We start from the raw sequence: 20,143 nt of genomic DNA on the forward strand, positions 1-20,143 counted from the left end.
CTTCTCCTCCTGCCCCCAGTCCCTCCCAGCATCAGGGTCTTTCCCAGTGAGTCAACTCTTTGCATCAGGTGGCCAAAGTACTGGAGTTTCAGCTTTAGCATCATTCCTTCCAAAGAAATCCCAGGGCTGATCTCCTTTAGAATGGACTGGTTGGATCTCCTTGCAATCCAAGAGACTCTCAAGAGTCTCCTCCAACACCACAGTTCAAAAGCATCAATTCTTCGGTGCTCAGCTTTCTTCACAGTCCAGCTCTCACATCCATACATGATATGTCATCACAATAGGGGGTTTTAATACTTCTGAATGATTTGTAGTTATTGATCAAATGTAATTGATCCCATAAAGGAAATATAATCTGATATTAGAAATGTTAATACCTGTTTAATTTTAATAACCTTTACTCTGTTGCCTTGTTAAATACCTTTTGAATGCTTGACTAGATCATATTCATGGATAAAGTTTTATGTAAATTCATGTTTAATCCTTAAATGAACTGCAGTACATAAATCATGGTTTAACTTTAGAGGAACCTCTTGGCTTTTTCTTCTAGTAGGTTACACACATTATAACCCCTTTCCTTATTGTAGAGTTACAATCTTGCCCTATGCAAGTTGTTGCTCCTCTCTGGGATCTTTGCTTTGAAAAATAGTGTTTGTTCTTTTTACCTCTTTATACAGTTGAACGTACTACTAGGTAGATTTCTTAGGAACCTGCTAGAAATTTGGCAACCAGGATCTGAAACTGGGAGAAATTCACATTGTTTGACATTATTGCCTCCTAAAGGAGACTTCTTATTTTTTTTTCTTTCCCTTCCCTTCTTTTTAAAGGAGACTTCTTATCAGTGTTACATTTTCCTGTTCAGTACCATTACACTGTCCCGATACAATGAAGTACAGTGAAAATCATTTGAAAACAATTTTTCCCACTAGGTTATGTTGACCATCAACCATTTAGAATAGTGGTTCTCTGTTTCTACTCTTCATTTCTGTAAAATCATATTAGTTTGCTGAGAAGGCATAGGACTTTGGACTGTTTAAGCCCTTTGGGCCTTAGTTTCCTCACTTGTAAAATTACAGAGATGGTTTAGATGATTCTAAGATCCCTTCAGCTTCAGAATGGTGAAATTCTATGCTAAAGTCTAGAACACCATTTGACCTGGCACTCTCTGTAGCCCAACAGTTCATATAATGTTTGAACACTCTTCTATTAGCTATGTTAGAACCAAGCTTGAAAATTTCATTTCAAATTTATGGAAGACAGCTTAACTTCAGGTATGCCATTGTCTGGTGGACTTTTCAGCTAATATTTGCATTATCTTTCTACATGTGAGATGACTTCTTTTATGTCAATAAGAGTTTGTATTTAAATTATTTTTCTGAGTTTAATCCCAGATTTTCATATTTTCTGGGGTTTCTGAACTCTCAGGATGCTTTAAATGGGGTTTCCAATGCATTTAACAGTTTCCACATTCCTAGATTATTAGTTCCGTTTAAAAATGCTATCTTCCACTATTTTACTAATCAGTAACCAGATTTTTTGAATGCTTTATTGACTATGCCAAAGCCTTTGACTGTGTGGATCACAAGAAACTGTGGAAAATTCTGAAAGAGATGGGAATACCAGACCACCTGATCTGCCTTTTGAGAAATTTGTATGCAGGTCAGGAAGCAACAGTTAGAACTGGACATGGAACAACAGACTGGTTCCAAATAGGAAAAGGAGGACATCAAGGCTGTATATTGTCACCCTGCTTATTTAACTTCTATGCAGAGTACATCATGAGAAACACTGGACTGGAAGAAACACAAGCTGGAATCAAGATTGCCGGGAGAAATATCAATAACCTCAGATCTGCAGATGGCACCACCCTTATGGCAGAAAGTGAAGAGGAACTCAAAAGCCTCTTGATGAAAGTGAAAGTGGAGAGTGAAAAAGTTGGCTTAAAGCTCAACATTCAGAAAACGAAGATCATGGCATCCGGTCCCATCACTTCATGGGAAATAGATGGGGAAACAGTGGAAACAGTGTCAGACTTTATTTTTGGGGGCTCCAAAATCACTGCAGATGGTGACTGCAGCCATGAAATTAAGAGACGCTTACTCCTTGGAAGGAAGGTTATGACCAACCTAGATAGCATATTCAAAAGCAGAGACATTACTTTGCCAACAAAGGTTCGTCTAGTCAAGGCTATGGTTTTTCCTGTGGTCATGTATGGATGTGAGAGTTGGACTGTGAAGAAGGCTGAGCGCTGAAGAACTGATGCTTTTGAACTGTGGTGTTGGAGAAGACTCTTGAGAGTCCCTTGGACTGCAAGGAGATCCAACCAGTCCATTCTGAAGGAGATCAGCCCTGGGATTTCTTTGGAAGGAATGATGCTAAAGCTGAAACTCCAATACTTTGGCCACCTCATGCAAAGAGTTGACTCATTGGAAAAGACTCTGGTGCTGGGAGGGATTGGGGGCAGGAGGAGAAGGGGACGACAGAGGATGAGATGGCTGGATGACATCACCAACTCGATGGACATGAGTCTCAGTGAACTCCGGGAGTTGGTGATGGACAGGGAGGCCTGGCGTGCTGCGATTCATGGGGTCGCAAAGAGTCGGACACGACTGAGCGACTGATCTGATCTGATCTGATCTGAACCAGATTTTGCCCTAGTTCAATACAAGTATGATATATAATTTCAGTTGTCTTCTTTTAACAGCAAACTGAGATGCTTAATGTTGTGATAAACACCATGTATGGCTTGCTCACAATAACTACTTTATGACTTCCTATCTATCACTCAACACCAAGTCTAGGAAATTTACTTCTCATGAGTTCTTAAATTACCATTTGAGCATACAATCATTTATCTTATCCAATTACTTATCTCATGCTTTCCATCCTGGCAAAGTATACTACCAATTATGTTTGAATAACGTAGTCCCTAATGGTTAAGTACCTGGTATAATTTTTCAGACTCCCCCAATTTTCATGGTTAGATGATATAACATTTCTTTCTACAGAACATTTCTATTATATTGATATGAGAAGACTTTTACCACATTGCAGTTCATTATTCTCCAAATAAAATGTCAGCCTATCCCTGTCTATCCTATGAGTCTGACATCTGGAAGGGAGAGAGTAGACAGGAAAACAAGCCAAAGCAAATCCTCTCAATCACCTCAGGCTGTGGAGACCTGACTAAAGGCAGAGTTGATCCTGGCTCAACCAAAATCACATACGTATTATTAGTTCCATTCCGCTTCTTTTTTTTCCTATTGTTACCCACAAAGGTTATTCAATTTGCACTTAATTTTCAATCTTAATTCTTTAACAGCAACAACAAAAAACATAATTGTCTTACCTGGATTCCAAAATCGGTGATTTTATCACACTCAGACACAGAAAGTTCCTTTAATTTTCTGTGTCTGGAAAGTGTCATCAAACCCTAAAAATGTTTAATATAAAGATTATTTGATAATACATTAGTATAGAAGGTGTATTTCCAATAAGATAACAACAGTTTATGCAACTAAAAATATTTACCTTCTGTTTTATATTTCTTTAGACTTAATCATACAATCACTTTGGTTAGGCAACATTATTAAATAAAATTTTCAGGTTATCTCTAATGTTTTACAAAAAGTATTACAAATCCTAGAACCAGAAAACTTCTTATTTTGCCTCCTGTTTTCAAGTAAATGTTACATGAATCAATGTAAAGAAATCTTCAGTTGCCTAAGTTTACAGCTTTATTTTATTTGAAGACACTTCATGTGGCTAATGAATCTATTTATCAATAAATTCTTATTTATGCTTAGCCTAAAATCTGAAAATCTTTAGCTCATTTTATTATATTTAATTGCTTGGAGGGAGAAGAAACACATTTTTAGGTAAAGGCCCATAGACAGATAATTATTCACTAGTAGTTCATTTCTTTTTTCCGGCTAAAAGTTTGTTTCTTTTTATTTAAAAAAAATGGATTTCACTTTCAGCTCTTCACTTTTTTAATGTGTGGTTTTGTTGGTGCTCAAATGATAAAGAATCTGCCTGCAATTCAGGAGACCCAGGTTCAATCCCTGGGTCAGGGAGATCCCCTGGAAAATACTGGCAACCCACTCCAGTTTTCTTGCCTGGAGAATTCCATGGACAGAGAGGCATGATGGGCTGTAGTCCATGGGGTGGCAAAGAGTCAGACACAACTGAGCGACTCACTTTTGCTTTCACTTTCGTTGGTTGGCCCATTTCTCAGTACCTATTCTCCTAAGCTGGTACAACATTCAGTTAAGGAACTAACTGTTGTGCCTTATAAATGCCATCCTTCTGTTTTGCATTCAGGATCATGTTACTTTTCTATTTCCTATATATGCTTCCTAGACTATATAGACTAGAGCAGTTTCTCCTTTTATGGTCCCAGAGCTGGCTGGCAGGGGAAAATGCTGGAAATGGTATATGATTTGTCCTTTTTACATTTTATTTTCAGGACTGATTTACCTTTTAATCATAAAAACCACATTTGGACTATAATTGAAAATGGGTCATGCAAGTATTATATGCTGTTTTTTTTTACCGATTTACATATTGGACCTTGCATTTTTCAAAAATAAAATGCATATCAAAGAGAAGAGTACTTGAAATTCTGCTTGATTGAAGTCACTGTTAAATTACAATTTCTAATTTCATTTGACAGTTCTGTACGCCACACAAAAATAAAATGACCCTATTTATTCATTTCATTGCAAATGTGGATTCCTTTCCTAGGAACACATTATATTTTCTGTCTCATTGTTTCAAAACAAAGAATGGGCACTCTGTGAAGCCATCACATGTGGTCTGGGTTCCAGATGTGGATGCTGTTTTATTCATGTTAAAAGAATTGGAATTTAGATACTCTCCCAACAGAAACTAAATTGTTTGAACAAAAATATCAAGTAAGTGATTCAGTTTTTCTATTTGCCCTATGCTTGATAATAGCTAAACATGTTTTATTATTCTATGTGGAATTGGTTTTATGAAACTATCTCTAAATAGTTTCTCTGAAGTTTTCACTTTTTATTGCTTCTATGTAGGCCATGTTAGAAATTTTTTAAATGGACTATAATGAAGTATACTTGCTAAGTATGACATTTAACAGACTATGGACAGATAATAAGAAGCCTTGGCACTGAAATTTATAAATGCTCCAAATTAGAAGGTGTTCTCTGAAGCAAATGATGGTTCCAACATTTTACAGTCTTTCTTTATACCTTAGAAGTCTTGAATCTCAGGTCTAGAGAAAATTCATTCATTCTTAATTTATTATTCATTAGATGAATATTTAATTAGCATGTATTATAAAGCAAAGGAGAAAAGGAAAGATATAAACATCTGAATGCAGAGTTCCAAAGAATAGCAAAAAGAGATAAGAAAGCCTTCTTCAGCGATCAATGCAAAGAAATAGAGGAAAACAACAGAATGGGAAAGACTAGGGATCTCTTCAAGAATATCAGAGATACCAAAGGAACATTTCATGAAAAGATGGGCTCGATAAAGGACAGAAATGGTATGGACCTAACAGAAGCAGAAAATATTAAGAAGAGGTGGCAAGAATACACAGAAGAACTGTACAAAAAAGATCTTTGCAACCCAGATAATCACGATGCTGTGATCACTGACCTAGAGCCAGACATCCTGGAATGTGAAGTCAAGTGGGCCTCAGAAAGCATCACTATGAACAAAGCTAGTGGAGGTGATGGAATTCAGTTGAGCTATTCCAAATCCTGAAAGATGATGCTGTGAAAGTGCTGCAGTCAATATGTCAGCAAATTTGGAAAACTCAGCAGTGGCCACAGGACTGGAAAAGGTCATTTTTCATTCCAATCCCAAAGAAAGGCAATGCCAAAGAATGCTCAAACTACCGCACAATTGCACTCATTTCACACGCTAGTAAAGTAATGCTCAAAATTCTCCAAGCCAGGCTTCAGCAATACGTGAACCATGAACTTTCTGAAGTTCAAGCTGGTTTTAGAAAAGGCAGAGGAACCAGAGATTAAATTGACAACATCCACTGGATCATGGAAAAGCAAGAGAGTTCCAGAAAAACATCTATTTCTGCTTTATTGACTATGCCAAAGCCTTTGACTGTGTGGATCACAAGAAACTGTGGAAAATTCTGAAAGAGATGGGAATACCAGACCACCTGACCTGCCTTTTGAGAAATTTGTATGCAGGTCAGGAAGCAACAGTTAGAACTGGACATGGAACAACAGACTGGTTCCAAATAGGAAAAGGAGGACGTCAAGGCTGTATATTGTTACCCTGCTTATTTAACTTCTATGCAGAGTACATCATGAGAAACACTGGACTGGAAGAAACACAAGCTGGAATCAAGATTGCCGGGAGAAATATCAATAACCTCAGATCTGCAGATGGCACCACCCTTATGGCAGAAAGTGAAGAGGAACTCAAAAGCCTCTTGATGAAAGTGAAAGTGGAGAGTGAAAAAGTTGGCTTAAAGCTCAACATTCAGAAAACGAAGATCATGGCATCTGGTCCCATCACTTCATGGGAAATAGACGGGGAAACAGTGGAAACAGTGTCAGACTTTATTTCTGGGCTCCAAAATCACTGCAGATGGTGACTGCAGCCATGAAATTAAAAGACGCTTACTCCTTGGAAGGAAAGTTATGACCAACCTAGATAGCGTATTCAAAAGCAGAGACATTACTTTGCCAACAAAGGTCCGTCTAGTCAAGGCTATGGTTTTTCCTGTGGTCATGTATGGATGTGACAGTTGGACTGTGAAGAAGGCTGAGCGCTGAAGAATTGATGCTTTTGAACTGTGGTGTTGGAGAAGACTCTTGAGAGTCCCTCGGACTGCAAGGAGATCCAACCAGTCCATTCTGAAGGAGATCAGCCCTGGGATTTCTTTAGAAGGAATGATGCTAAAGCTGAAGCTCCAGTACTTTGGCCACCTCATGCGAAGAGTTGACTCATTGGAAAAGACTCTGATGCTGAGAGGGATTAGGGGCAAGAGGAGAAGGGGACGACAGAGGATGAGATGGCTGGATGGCATCACTGACTCGATGGACATGAGTCTCAGTGAACTTCGGGAGTTGGTGGTGGACAGGGAGGCCTGGCGTGCTACGATTCATGGGGTTGCAAAGAGTTGGACACGACTGAGCGACTGATCTGATCTGATCTGATCTGATATTGATCAGGCTCTGGGATAGAAGCTGGGAGTATAAAAGTCAGTGAGATGCAGTGTCTACCCTCAAGGAGTCCATAGTCTAGCATTGAGGACATACTTAAAATAGATTGCTACAATCCTGTGAAGGTAAATATTGTGCACAGTGATTAAACCAAAGAGGAAAGATGAAGCCACTATTTTGGATTAGAGAAGATTGGGGGAGAGTCATGGGGGAGAGTCATGAGTGGGGAAGTGTAATTTGCCAAGTAAACTACAGAGGGAAGGACGTTCCAGGCTGAAAGAGCAGAAAGCGCAAAAGCATTAAAGTATGAAATAGTATGGTGTATGTATGAAGCTGTATAGTATGGCATGATTAGATTTACATGGATTTTGAAAAATTATGTGAAAAGCTGGTCAGACAATTTCTCTTAAGAAGAAACTCATGTAAAATATCATGTATGAAACGAGTTGCCAGTCCAGGTTCGATGCACGATACTGGATGCTTGGGGCTGGTGCACTGGGACGACCCAGAGGGATTGAATGGGGAGGGAGGAGGGAGGAGGGTTCAGGATGGGGAACATATGTATACCTGTGGTGGATTCATTTTGATATTTGGCAAAACTAATACAGTTATGTAAAGTTTAAAAATAAAATAAAATTTAAAAAAAAAAAAAGAAGAAGAAACTGCAAGGTTTTGTTTTTGTTTTGTTTAATCCTTTGTTAATTGTTTGAGGGAGGAGTCCTAGGAGTTGGCTGTGCCGAACTTTTACTTCTGGGAGGGATGGAAAGAGGAAAGTGGGAAGACAAGACAAAAATAAGAAGGAAAGTGGAAACTTAAATTTCCAGGGAATTTGTAGTATAATGAAAATGTAAATCCTCCTTCATCTCCTTCAAAAGTAAGCCAAACTCAAGAATGCTTTGCAGGAAAGCTTATGTTTTATTTTGCCAAAACTTAGAAGGGACTGAATTTTGTAATCAGTTAAAATGCAGAGGAAAGCAAATATGTGGTAGCCTGGAGAAGTCAGTAGCATTGCAGGTTATATGAGAACACAAGGCCTTAGGGATTCATAGGTATCCTGGGGAGCACTTTTCTCCTCGACAGGCCATGGAATTGAGGGACCAGGAGTCCCTGGTGGAAAATTGGCTTATACTATAGCTCTGATGGCTTCTCAGGTGGCTCAGTGGTAAAGAATCTACCTGCCAATGCAGGAGATGAGGGTTTGACCCCTGGGTCAGGAAGATCCCCTGGAGTAGGAAATGGCAACCCACTGCTGTATTATTTTTAATTTTAATTTTAATTGGGGGATAATTGTTCTATAAAATTTTGATGGTTTCTGCCATACATCAACATGAATCAGCCATAGGTCTTCATATGCCCCCTCCTCCCCCAAACTGCCTTCCCACCTCTCTCCCCATCCCCCAACTCCAGTATTCTTGCCTGGGAAATCCCATGGACAGAGAAGCCTGGAGGGCTACAGTCCATAGGGTTTCAAAGAGTCAGACATGACTGCACGACTAAACATGCATAGCTGTGGTATCATGTCTATAGAATGGAGTGTCAAGACTTAAGATTTGAAAGGAAGCAGGCACCACATAATGAGGGCCTTGAGCATTATTCTGGAATGTAGACGTTATCCTATGCAACACTATTAAACAAAACTTTCCCTCTTCAGGGAATAAATGACAATAATGCAAAAAGGAATGAGGATGTGTTTCAAAAGAGGTATAGGGACCACAGAGCAGGGAGTGATTTATTTTAGTTGGAAGGAGGAGGTGTCAGTCTAGAAGAAACTTTCATGGAGGAAAAAGAATTTGAATTAAGCCTTAAAGACTGGGTAAGATTTTGACAAGTAAGGTAATAGGAACAGTGTTTCAGACTGAGAAAGCAGCATGAACAAAGGCTTCATTTGGAAAGTGGGAGTTCTTTGGGAAGTAGTTCAGTCTGGCATCACTGGGAGTAGTGGGAGGGAACACTGCTCACGGCCAGGGAGACTTGGGTGTACACCTGATAGTTGGGAGCACATAAAGCCTTTGAAAACTATTCTTTTTCCCCCAGTTTTGCATCTGGATTGTTTAGCTGATATAGATACACATCAGCAATGAACTAGTTACCAAATGTTGAAATAGTATGTGTGTTTGTGTGCACTTACTATATGACTGAGTCATACTACTCCAGGCTTAGAATAATATCACTAACGTAAACAGAAAACATACCTCCCCCAACTCTTTATTTTGAAAATATTCAAATTTATAGACAAGTTCAAAAAATGGTATAGTGAATACTTACATATCCTTTATATTTATGTAAGAATATAGTTTTATATGTGTATATGTTTTTGTTGTTGTTCAGTCATTAGGTCCTGTCTGACTCTTTGCGACCCCATGGACTGTAGCCTGCCAGGCTCCTCTGTCCATGGGGGTTTCCAGGCAAGAATATTGGAGTGGGTTGCCGTTTCCTTCTCCAGGAGATCTTTCTGACCCAGGGATCAAACTTGTGTATCTTGCACCTCCTGCATTAACAAGCAGATTCTTTTCCACTGAGTTACCAGGGAATATATATATATATTCATATATATATATATGAATATATATTATATAATATAAATTCATATGTGTAGCATGAACCATTTGAAAATAAGTCTCTGGTATCATGATGTATCTGGTATCTGGTATCATATATAATATATATATTATATATTCATATAATATATATATAAATTCATATGTGTAGCATGAACCATTTGAAAATAAGTTTCTGATATCATGATGCTTTGCCTCTGAACATTCTATATGCATCTTCCTAGGACATTTCCCTATGTAGCTATATAGTCTTATGTATATATAATATGATACCTAAGATTAACAGTAGTACCATACTATATAATATAGAGTCAGTATTCAGGTTTTCTTTTTATCCAATCCCTGGAGTTCATGCATTCCATTTGGTTGTCATGTCTCTTTAGCCTTTCTTTTTTTTTCTTTAAATTTTACCTTTCAAAATCCCAGGCCAGCCATTATATAAAATATCCTACATTCTGGATTTTTCTGATTGTTCCTTATGATTGGATTCTAGGTAAACATTTTCTGCAAAAGTACTACCTAGGTGCTGTTTCATTAGAACTGTATTTTTCCTATTTATTTAATAAATAATCTATGATGTGATCCTTTGAGACCACATGAGTTCCCTGTTTCTCAACATCCTTTCAGTCAATGATTAGAGCATTAATTGATGATCCTTGCCTAAATCAGTTATTTTGTTGAGAGTTGCAGAAATATTGAGATTTCTGATTCTGTCTTTCCTTCTGAATGTAGAATCCGATATTCATTTAAACCTTTTTTTTCCCATTATTCTTTTTTTACTCCCTGCTGAATAATTTGGGAAGTACGTTGAATAAAAGATTATTTTAGACAAAACAATTAACTGTCCCACTTAATTTTTTGTGTCACTTATCAACAACCTTTTTTATTGAGATATAATTAAGATATAACATTATATTACTTTCAGGTATACAACAGAGTGATTCAATATTTATATATATTGTGAATTGATAATCACAATAAGTCTCTTTAAAATCTGTCACCATATATATTCCAGTTTTTTTCTTGTCATGAGCACTTCTAAGATCTACTGTCTTAGCAGTTTTCAGATATACACTGCATTATTATTAACTGTCCTAGCAACTGGTCATAGCAGTTGCACTGGTCATAGCAAACACCCTCTTCCAACAACACAAGAGAAGACTTACACATGGACATCAGCAGATGGTCAACACCAAAATCAGACTGATTGCATTCTTTGCAGTCAAAGATGGAGAAGCTCTATACAGTCAGCAAAAACAAGACCAGGAGCTTGTCTATACAGTCAGCAAAAACAAGACCAGGCTCAGATCATGAACTCCTTATTGCCAAATTCAGACTGAAATTGAAGAAAGTAGAGAAAACCACTAGACCATTCAGGTATGACCTAAATCAAATCCCTTATGATTATACAGTGGAAGTGAGAAATAGATTTAAGGGACTAGATCTGATAGAGTGCCTGATGAACTATGGACGGAGGTTCATGACATTGTACAGGAGACAGGATCAAAACCATCCCCATGGAAAAGAAATGCAAAAAAGCAAAATGGCTGTCTGGGGAGGCCTTACAAATAGCTGTGAAAAGAAGAGAAGCAAAAAGCAAAGGAGAAAAGGAAAGATATAAGCATCTGAATGCAGAGGTCCAAAGAATAGCAAGGAGAGATAAGAAAGCCTTCCTCAGCGATCAATGCAAAGAAATAGAGGAAAACAACAGAATGGGAAAAACTAGAGATCTCTTCAAGAAAATCAGAGATACCAAGGGAACATTTCATGAAAAGATGGGCTCGATAAAGGACAGAAATGATATGGACCTAACAGAAGCAGAAGATATTAAGAAGAGGTGGCAAGAATACACAGAAGAACTGTACAAAAAAGATCTTCACGACCCAGATAATCACAATGGTGTAATCACTCACGTAGAGCCAGACATCCTGGAATGTGAAGTCAAGTGGGTCTTAGAAAGCATCACTACGAACAAAGCTAGTGGAGGTGATGGAATTCCAGTTGAGCTCTTTCGAATCCTGAAAGATGATGCTGTGTAAGTGCTGCACTCCATATGCCAGCAAATTTGGAAAACTCAGCAGTGGCCACAGGACTGGAAAAGGTTTGTTTTCATTCTAATCCCAAAGAAAGGCAATGCCAAAGAATGCTCAAACTACCGCACAGTTGTACTCATCTCACACACTAGTAAAGCAAAGCTCAAAATTCTCCAAGCCAGGCTTCAGCAATACGTGAACCGTGAACTTCAGATGTTTAAGCTGGTTTTAGAAAAGGCAGAGGAACCAGAGATCAAATTGTCAACATCTGCTGGATCATCGAAAAAGCAAGAGAGTTCGAGAAAAACATCTATTTCTGCTTTATTGACTATGCCAAAGCCTTTGACTGTGTGGATCACAATAAACTGTGGAAAATTCTGAAAGAGATGGGAATACCAGACCACCTGACCTGCCTCTTGAGAACTCTGTATGCAGATCAGGAAGTAACAGTTAGAACTGGACATGGAACAACAGACTGTTTCCAAATAGGAAAAGGAGGACGTCAAGGCTGTATATTGTCACCCTGCTTATTTAACTTATATGCAGAGTACATCATGAGAAATGCTGGGCTGGAAGAAGCACAAGCTGAAATCAAGATTGCCGGGAGAAAGATCAATAACCTCAGATCTGCAGATGACACCACCCTTACGGCAGAAAGTGAAGAGGAACTCAGAAGCCTCTTGATGAAAGTGAAAGTGGAGAGTGAAAAAGTTGGCTTAAAGCTCAGCATTCAGAAAATGAAGATCATGGCATCTGGTCCCATCACTTCATGGGAAATAGATGGGGAAACAGTGGAAACAGTGTCAGACTTTTTTTGGGGGGGAGGCTCCAAAATCACTGCAGATGGTGACTGCAGCCATGAAATTAAAAGACACTTACTCCTTGGAAGGAAGGTTATGACCAACCTAGATAGCATATTCAAAAGCAAAGACATTACTTTGCCAACAATGGTCTGTCTAGTCAAGGCTATGGTTTTTCCAGTGGTCATGTATGGATGTGAGAGTTGGACTGTGAAGAAAGTTGAGTGCCAAAGAATTGATGCATTTGAACCGTGGTGTTGGAGAAGACTCTTGAGAGTCCCTTGGACTGCAAGGAGATACAACCAGTCCATTCTAAAGGAGATCAGCCCTGGGATGTCTTTGGAAGTAATGATGCTAAAGCTGAAACTCCAATACTTTGGCCACCTCATGTGAAGAGTTGACTCATTGGAAAAGACTCTGATGCTGGGAGGGATTGGGGTCAGGAAGAGAAGGGACGACAGAGGATGAGATGGCTGGATGGCATCACCGACTCAATGGACATGAGTCTCAGTGAACTCCGTGAGTTGGTGATGAATAGGGAGGCCTGGCGTGCTGCGATTCATGGGGTCACAAAGAGTCGGATACTACTGAGCTACTGAACTAAATTAACTGTAATCACCATGCTGTATATTATATCCCATGACTTATTTATTTTATAACTAAAAGCTTATACCTTTTGTCCCCCTTCACCCATTTTGCCCTCAACCTTAACCCCACCTCTGCCAATTACCAGTCTGTTTTCTGCATCTATGATGCTTTTTAAGATTCCACATATAATTGAGATCATGTGGTATTCATCTTTCTCTGTCTGACATTTCACTTGGCATCATACCCTAAAGATCCATCCATGTTGTCACAAACGGCAAGATTTCCTTCTTTTTTATGGCTAAATATACACACACACACACATACACACACTCACATATATATAGACCACATTTTCTTTATCCATTCATCCTTCAATGGACACTTAGGTTGCTCCCACATTTTGGCTATTGTAAATAAATAGCCAAATATTGTAAATAATGCTGCAATGAACAGGGGGGTATATATATCTTTCTAAATTACTGTTTTCATTTCCTTTGGATAAATACCCAGAAGTAGAATGCTAGATCATATGATAGTTCTTTTTTTAATTTTTTAAGGATCCTCCATACTGTTTTCCATAGTGGCTACTCCAATTTACATTCCCATCAACAGTGCATAAACGGCCCATTTTCTCCACATTTTCATCAACACTTATTATTTCTTATCTTTTTGATGTTATCTATTTTAACAGGCAAACAATGTTTTAATTTTCCCACATTCCTGTTAAGTGAAGTTAAACTTACGAAGTTACAAAAAGTTCATAAACTTATGAAGTTACAAAATGAAGTTACTCTTTTGCTTAGTGTAATTATGTTATTTGGTGGCAAAAGATGACACATTGAAGAAAACAAAAAACACCAGTATTTTGCCCCATTATAAGACTATAAACATTTGGTCATAATTTTAAAAGAACCAAGTTTTATATATGAAATTGAACTGTATGAAACCTTGTTAATCAGTTTCACAATCTGAAAGATTTAGTCTTTACAACTTGGATGTGGCTTTTTTTCCTGAGAGATGGGGCTTTCAGAAAAAGTCTAGGCGTTATAGAATACTAACATTAGAATAAAATATAATGTAATTTATCTGATAGCCACATTGCCACAAACCACCCTTGTTTATAGTATGTTTCAGTTTGGGAACTGTCAACAGTTTAATAAGGCACACCAGAACAGTAAATGCTGCTGCTGCTGCTAAGTCGCTTCGGTTGTGTCTGACTCTGCGACCCCATAGACGGCAGAATTTTATAATCTGTTCTGCTTTGATTAAAGAAAATCTCTAGAAAAAATTTATATAACATTACATAAGATTGCATAGTTTGTCCAACTTTTAATTCATTTTTTCTTGAATATTCTTTATAAGTATAGCTTGTAGACTTTCAAGATTAAAACACTAATACAAGCCTTTCTCCCATAGTTATGAGATAAACCTTTATAAAGGTATGGTAAAAATATGAAAATATGACAAATGATAAATAACTACATTATTACAAGGAGTTCATACAAGTTGGCAGAAATATTGAAACCCCCAATATATAAATGACTAAAGAATATAAACATAAAATTCACATAAGAAAAAATATAATCACAATGATAAATATAGGGGGAAATTATAAATGACTAAAGAATATAAACATAAAATTCACATAAGAAAAAATACAATCACAATGATAAATATAGGGGCAAATTATATTGCTAGAATTTTTTAAATGCAAAATCAAATAGCAATAAAGTTATAATGTATATCTATTTTTTGTTGAAATTAAAACAGCCAATATTGGTGAATGAGTATAAGGCCAGCCTACTTATTTTTTTAGTTGATGGCAATAAAAATTATTACAATGTATTGGGAAAGCAAGTGACCAAAACAACAAGAAAATACCCTGTTCAAAGAAGGGAAGATTTGAGGGGGAGAAAGGTTAGTAAAAACTTTGGGGCAGGTTTCTGGTCTTATTCCTGTTTCTATACTGAAACCTAGAATTACTGCCTTAAATATAGTAGGGACTAGATAATTAAGTACCAAAAGAAGGAGGAAAAAAGAATGAGTGAATAAGTAAATAAAATGTCTCAATATGAAAAGTAATTTAGAATAACTGGGGGAAAAAAACCAATACATGGGTGCATTATTAAATTCTTATATATATCAACAAAGAATTATATAAAGTATTAACACCATGCATATTTCCTTTACAAGACCCACAACAGTTCTAGGGAGTTTACTGTCTGTTACAAATAAACTGTAACAGCACAAAAACACCAATATTCAAGCAAAATACTAAGTTTTGTATGTTAACATATACAAGAATGTATGTATATGAACAATTTTGTTTAACAGAAATTAATATATCCTTCTCTGTCTTCATGTTACTTGGTCCATCTGTGAAGTTCAATCTTGCTTTCTGAAACATCACTTCCCTTAGTTCCCATGACATCACTCCGAACTCTTTCCTTATCTACTGCTCTGGATGTTCATTTTCAGCTTTCTTTGTGGCTGTATCTTCCAAATCCACCCAGTAAGTATCCGAGTTCCCTGGAGCTTTGAAGTTGACCTCTCTTCTTCTGTCTCTCATCTATAACTTCAGGCACCTCAGCCTTCTCTACAGCTAGCCCAGATCTCTCTTCTGAGCTCCAGAGTTTTTAAATTAGACACCTGAATGTGCCATAAGCACCTGAAATTTAGCACTGTTACTTTCAAAGGACTAGTATTCAAACTGGAAACCACAGTGTTTAATGAGTTCTTCCTACTGTTTCTTCTGGTTTAAGCAAGAAGTCTGGTTAAAGTTGAATAACTCGTGGTAGACTTTTCTTCAACTTAATTAAGTACATTGTTCCTTTCTCTGCATTTTACAACTTTTATGACCCTCTCTTTGTTTTGATCTTTTTGTTTTAATTGAATATAGTTAATTTATAACATTGTGTTCGTTTCAGATGTACAGCAATGTGAATATATAGTCTTTCTCAGATTCATTCCATTATAGGTTTTTAAGATATTGAGTATAGTTCCCTGTGTTATACAGTAGGTCCTGTTGTTTACCTATTTTATATATCAGTTCAGTTCAGTTCAGTCACTCAGTCGTGTCCAAATCTTTGTGACCCCATGAACCGCAGCACGCCAGGCCTCCCTGTCCATCACCTACTCCCGGAGTTCACTCAAACTCACGTCCATCGAGTCGGTGTATATAGTACTGTGTATATGTTAATCCCAAACTCCTAGTTTATCACCCCTCTACCCTGCTATCCCTTTTGGTAACGGTAGTTTGTTTTCCATGTATGACTCTCTATACCACCTAGATTTCTCTACCTGGGAAATCTATAAATATAATCCATACAATTTAGGATATTTAATATCTGATTACAGGATGTTGGAAAACACATCCTAAGAAATAAGGTGGAATTTGGTACACAAGAGTCTAAGATGACTGACAATTTTGATGTAATTATTGGAGGTGTGAAAAGTGAAGTCGCTCAATCATGTCCAACTCTTTGTGACCCCATGGACTGTAGCCTAGCCTCTAAATATCTCTTACTCATCCTCTTAAATAGATCTTCCTTACTGTTATGTCTCTGTACACAAATCCTTTTGAGTCCTACTGTGAGTTTTGCATTGGCTCCCTTTGTATATAGCACATAGTCTGATTCGCTTTGCAAGGCACCCGAGGCCATATTCATTCTACCCTCCACCTCTTTCTCCAGCCTCATCTCCTGCCACATCCTCTATCTCAGGCCATGCTCTGACAATACGAAGGCACCTGTGGCTCCCCAACTCATAGCCCTCTCTCATGTCTCCATGCCTTCCTCCCTGCTTCTTCCTTCACTAGAATGCTCTTCTTTTCTTCAACTTACAAACACCTACTAAAGCTCTTAGCTGCACCTCAAAAACTGAAGCCCATCTCCTGACTCCACCACAGAGACAACAGAGACAGAAGCACTCACCTTCCAACTCATTCTTGCTGCCAAGATGCAGTGCAGTGCACAGAACTCCATAACAGCAAATGTACCTCATTATGTCATAGGTCTGATAAATTATTGCTAGTCTACCATGTGCCATATACTTACGTTGGAGAAGGCGATGGCACCCCACTCCAGTACTCTTGCCTGGAAAATCCCATGGACAGAGGAGCCTGGTAGGCTGCAGTCCATGGGGTCACTAAGAGTCAGACACGACTGAGCGACTTCACTTTCACTTCTCACTTTCATGCACTGGAGAAGGAAATGGCAACCCACTCCAGTGTTCTTGCCTGGAGAATCCCAGGGACGGGGGAGACTGGTGGGCTGCCGTCTATGGGGTTGCACAGAGTCGAACACGACTGAAGCGACTTAGCAGCAGCAGCAGCAGCAGCAGTCCTTTTGTGGACTGGATAGTCCTGGGTCTTCCCAGATGGCTCAGACAGTAAGAGTCTACCTGCAATGCAGGAGACCTGGGTTCGATCCCTGGGTCGAGAAGATCCCCTGGAGAAGGAAATGGCAACCCACTCCAGTGTTCTTGCCTGGAGAATCCCAGGGATGGGGGAGCCTGGTGGGCTGCCGTCTATGGGGTCGCACAGAATCAGACACGACTGAAGTGACTTAGCAGCAGCAGCAGCATATACTTAGGTTAAGCAGTTTACAAGTCTTCACAACACTATGAGGGAAGTAATATTATAACTACTGCATTAAAGAGAAGGTAATGGAGGCACAGAGAGGTTAAGTAACTTGCTTGAGCTCTCATAGTGTAGTGACAACAGTGAGGATGTAGAGCCACGCTCTGAATTCCTGCTTTTAGTAATTTTTAGCCATGTAGTACTGTTACTCTTGGTGGTATTCTTTTCCCACTAGGCTATACCTTGAGACCAGGAGTGTGTCAATAAATTTAGTACTCCTAGACGCTTTCATAGCCTTTGACACACAGCTGACAATGAGTAAGTATTTGTGAATGAATGAGTAGTCTATTTATAAAATTATCTATTTTTATGAACCCAATTTTCTCTTATCTTGCTAGTATACTGTCATAATTCTTGAGTGGAATCTATTTCCCTATGTAATTGTGCAGCTTCTCTGGTGGCTCAGATGGTAAAGAATATGCCTGCAATGGGGAGACCTGAGTTCAATCTCTGGGTTGGAAAGATCCCCTGGAGAAGAGAAGGGCAACCCACTCCAATATTCTTGCCTGGAAAATCCCATCAACAGAGGAGCCTGGCAGGCTACAGTCCATGGGGTTGCAAAGAGTTGGACACAACTGAGCGACTAACAGTTTTGTAATTGTGTGAATCATTGTTTACATTTAATATGTTTCTTTCTGAAGCAGTCACTGTATTCAGTACTGCTTCAGTTCAGTCACTCAGTCGTGTCCGACTCTTTGCAACCCATGAATCGCAGCATGCCAGGCCTCCCTATCACCAACTCCCTGAGTTCACTGAGACTCACGTCCATCGAGTCAGTGATGCCATCCAGCCATCTCCTCCTCTGTTGTCCCCTTCTCCTCCACATTCTTTTAGGAATAAAGAACAAAACTCTTACCTGAAAATACGTTTTATCTCGATTAACACATCCTCTTTCTAAAATCACTGATAACACTATCTTGTACAATGTCCATGAAAATATATCTTTAACCTCAAAAGTGATCTTTTACACTCTGGTTAGCAATTACAATTTTGTAAAAATAATTTGCCTTTTCTTTTTAATTATTTTTATTTCTATTTACTTGATTATTAGTATGGATTTTGTAACGATACTTTTTAAAATGTGCAAACCTTTCCAATCTAATTTACCAACCTACAAGTCTAAAGGAAAGCAGGCTTTGGTCAATACACAGAAATAGGTCCTCTATATGTTTGTGGAGGGAAAGAAAATAAGCATCTCTGTTTCCTGGAAATAGAGTAAATCACCTTGGGTCTACTTGCCTCCTACCTGGTAGAGATTGAGAGGAAAGTTATATCAACCAAAGATTCTCCTGGAGGGAAGTGACAAGCTCACGTTGGTCACTTCTTTTTTGCCATGATTTTAATAGGCATTTTTCTGGAAACAGGAGAAAATTGACTGGAAGCTCTATGAGGAAAACCACTGTTGTTAGTGATGGGACCGGCAGATTCATATAAGGCCGCTGGCTGTGAAAAGCAGCCTAGAATGGACTAAAGAAAAGTCCAGCTCCATAGGAAAAAGTTCAATAGGGCAAACTTCTTGTGTGTGTGTGTGTGTGTGTGTGTGTGTGTTTTAATCCAAGGTAAATCCATTTATCTCTGAGTTATTCTGCTTTCTGCTTTCTTTTAACTCCACTTCTTTCTGTTGCTTAAATCTCAAGTGATTTCCTGTGCTTCCCGCTTTAGGAGTTGTGGTGCACTAAACCTCAGCCTTTATTTGTGTTTGTGTTCCGTGCAGATGGGTGGTCTCTTGAAAGCATATCATCAGGTTAAGACATGCAGCTGTAAGCATTCCCATTCTAGCTCAGATCATAGCTGAGAAGATGTGGCAGTTTGAAAATCTTGTGTTTGGTTTAGAGAAAGAAAATGGTACCAGATCCATTCATTCCCTTACTCCCTACTCACTGATCAAATATTTTACACACCTTTTATGTATTAGGTGTTATGCTGGGCATCCCAAAGATGGGACAATCCATCTTCTGCCCTGAAGAGTCTTACAATGTTGTAAGGAGGCAGGCATGGAAAAAAAATATTAAATACATTGAGTGACTCAAAAATATATTGAGCTGATTGCTTTATTGGAGACATTAGAAAGGACAGTGGAAACACAAGGTGGGGAGATCCTAAGCTTTGCCTGGGAATTGCCCAGGAATTTCAGGGGAGCTTCACACAACTGAAACTTGAGGGATGAGCAAGAAGTTAGCAGGTAGACAAGAAGAAAGGGTGTTTCAGACAGAATTACTCACAGAAGTGAGAAGAAAAGAAGAGTAAGACATGTCTGAGGAGCTGTAGGAGAATCAGTTCTGTGTCTCTGGAGCTAAAAATGAAGGTGGAAGTGATCTGGAAGTGAGGCTGCACAGATGGGCAGGAACCA

The 20,143-nt window shown here is 38.5% G+C and overlaps 1 protein-coding gene across 1 annotated transcript in view; it reads right to left on the minus strand.

Moving 5' to 3' along the window:
- The window catches only part of FBXL13 (F-box and leucine rich repeat protein 13), a 214,514-nt gene that overhangs the window by 32,753 nt on the left and 161,618 nt on the right, over positions 1-20,143 (minus strand). The window contains exon 18 of the mRNA XM_025291068.3: positions 3,350-3,433. Coding sequence (XP_025146853.2) covers positions 3,350-3,433 — 84 coding nt within the window. The remainder of the gene's footprint in view (positions 1-3,349; positions 3,434-20,143) is intronic.

Source organism: Bubalus bubalis, chromosome 8 (assembly GCF_019923935.1).
Source record: "Bubalus bubalis isolate 160015118507 breed Murrah chromosome 8, NDDB_SH_1, whole genome shotgun sequence".
NCBI classification, from domain to species: domain Eukaryota; kingdom Metazoa; phylum Chordata; class Mammalia; order Artiodactyla; family Bovidae; genus Bubalus; species Bubalus bubalis.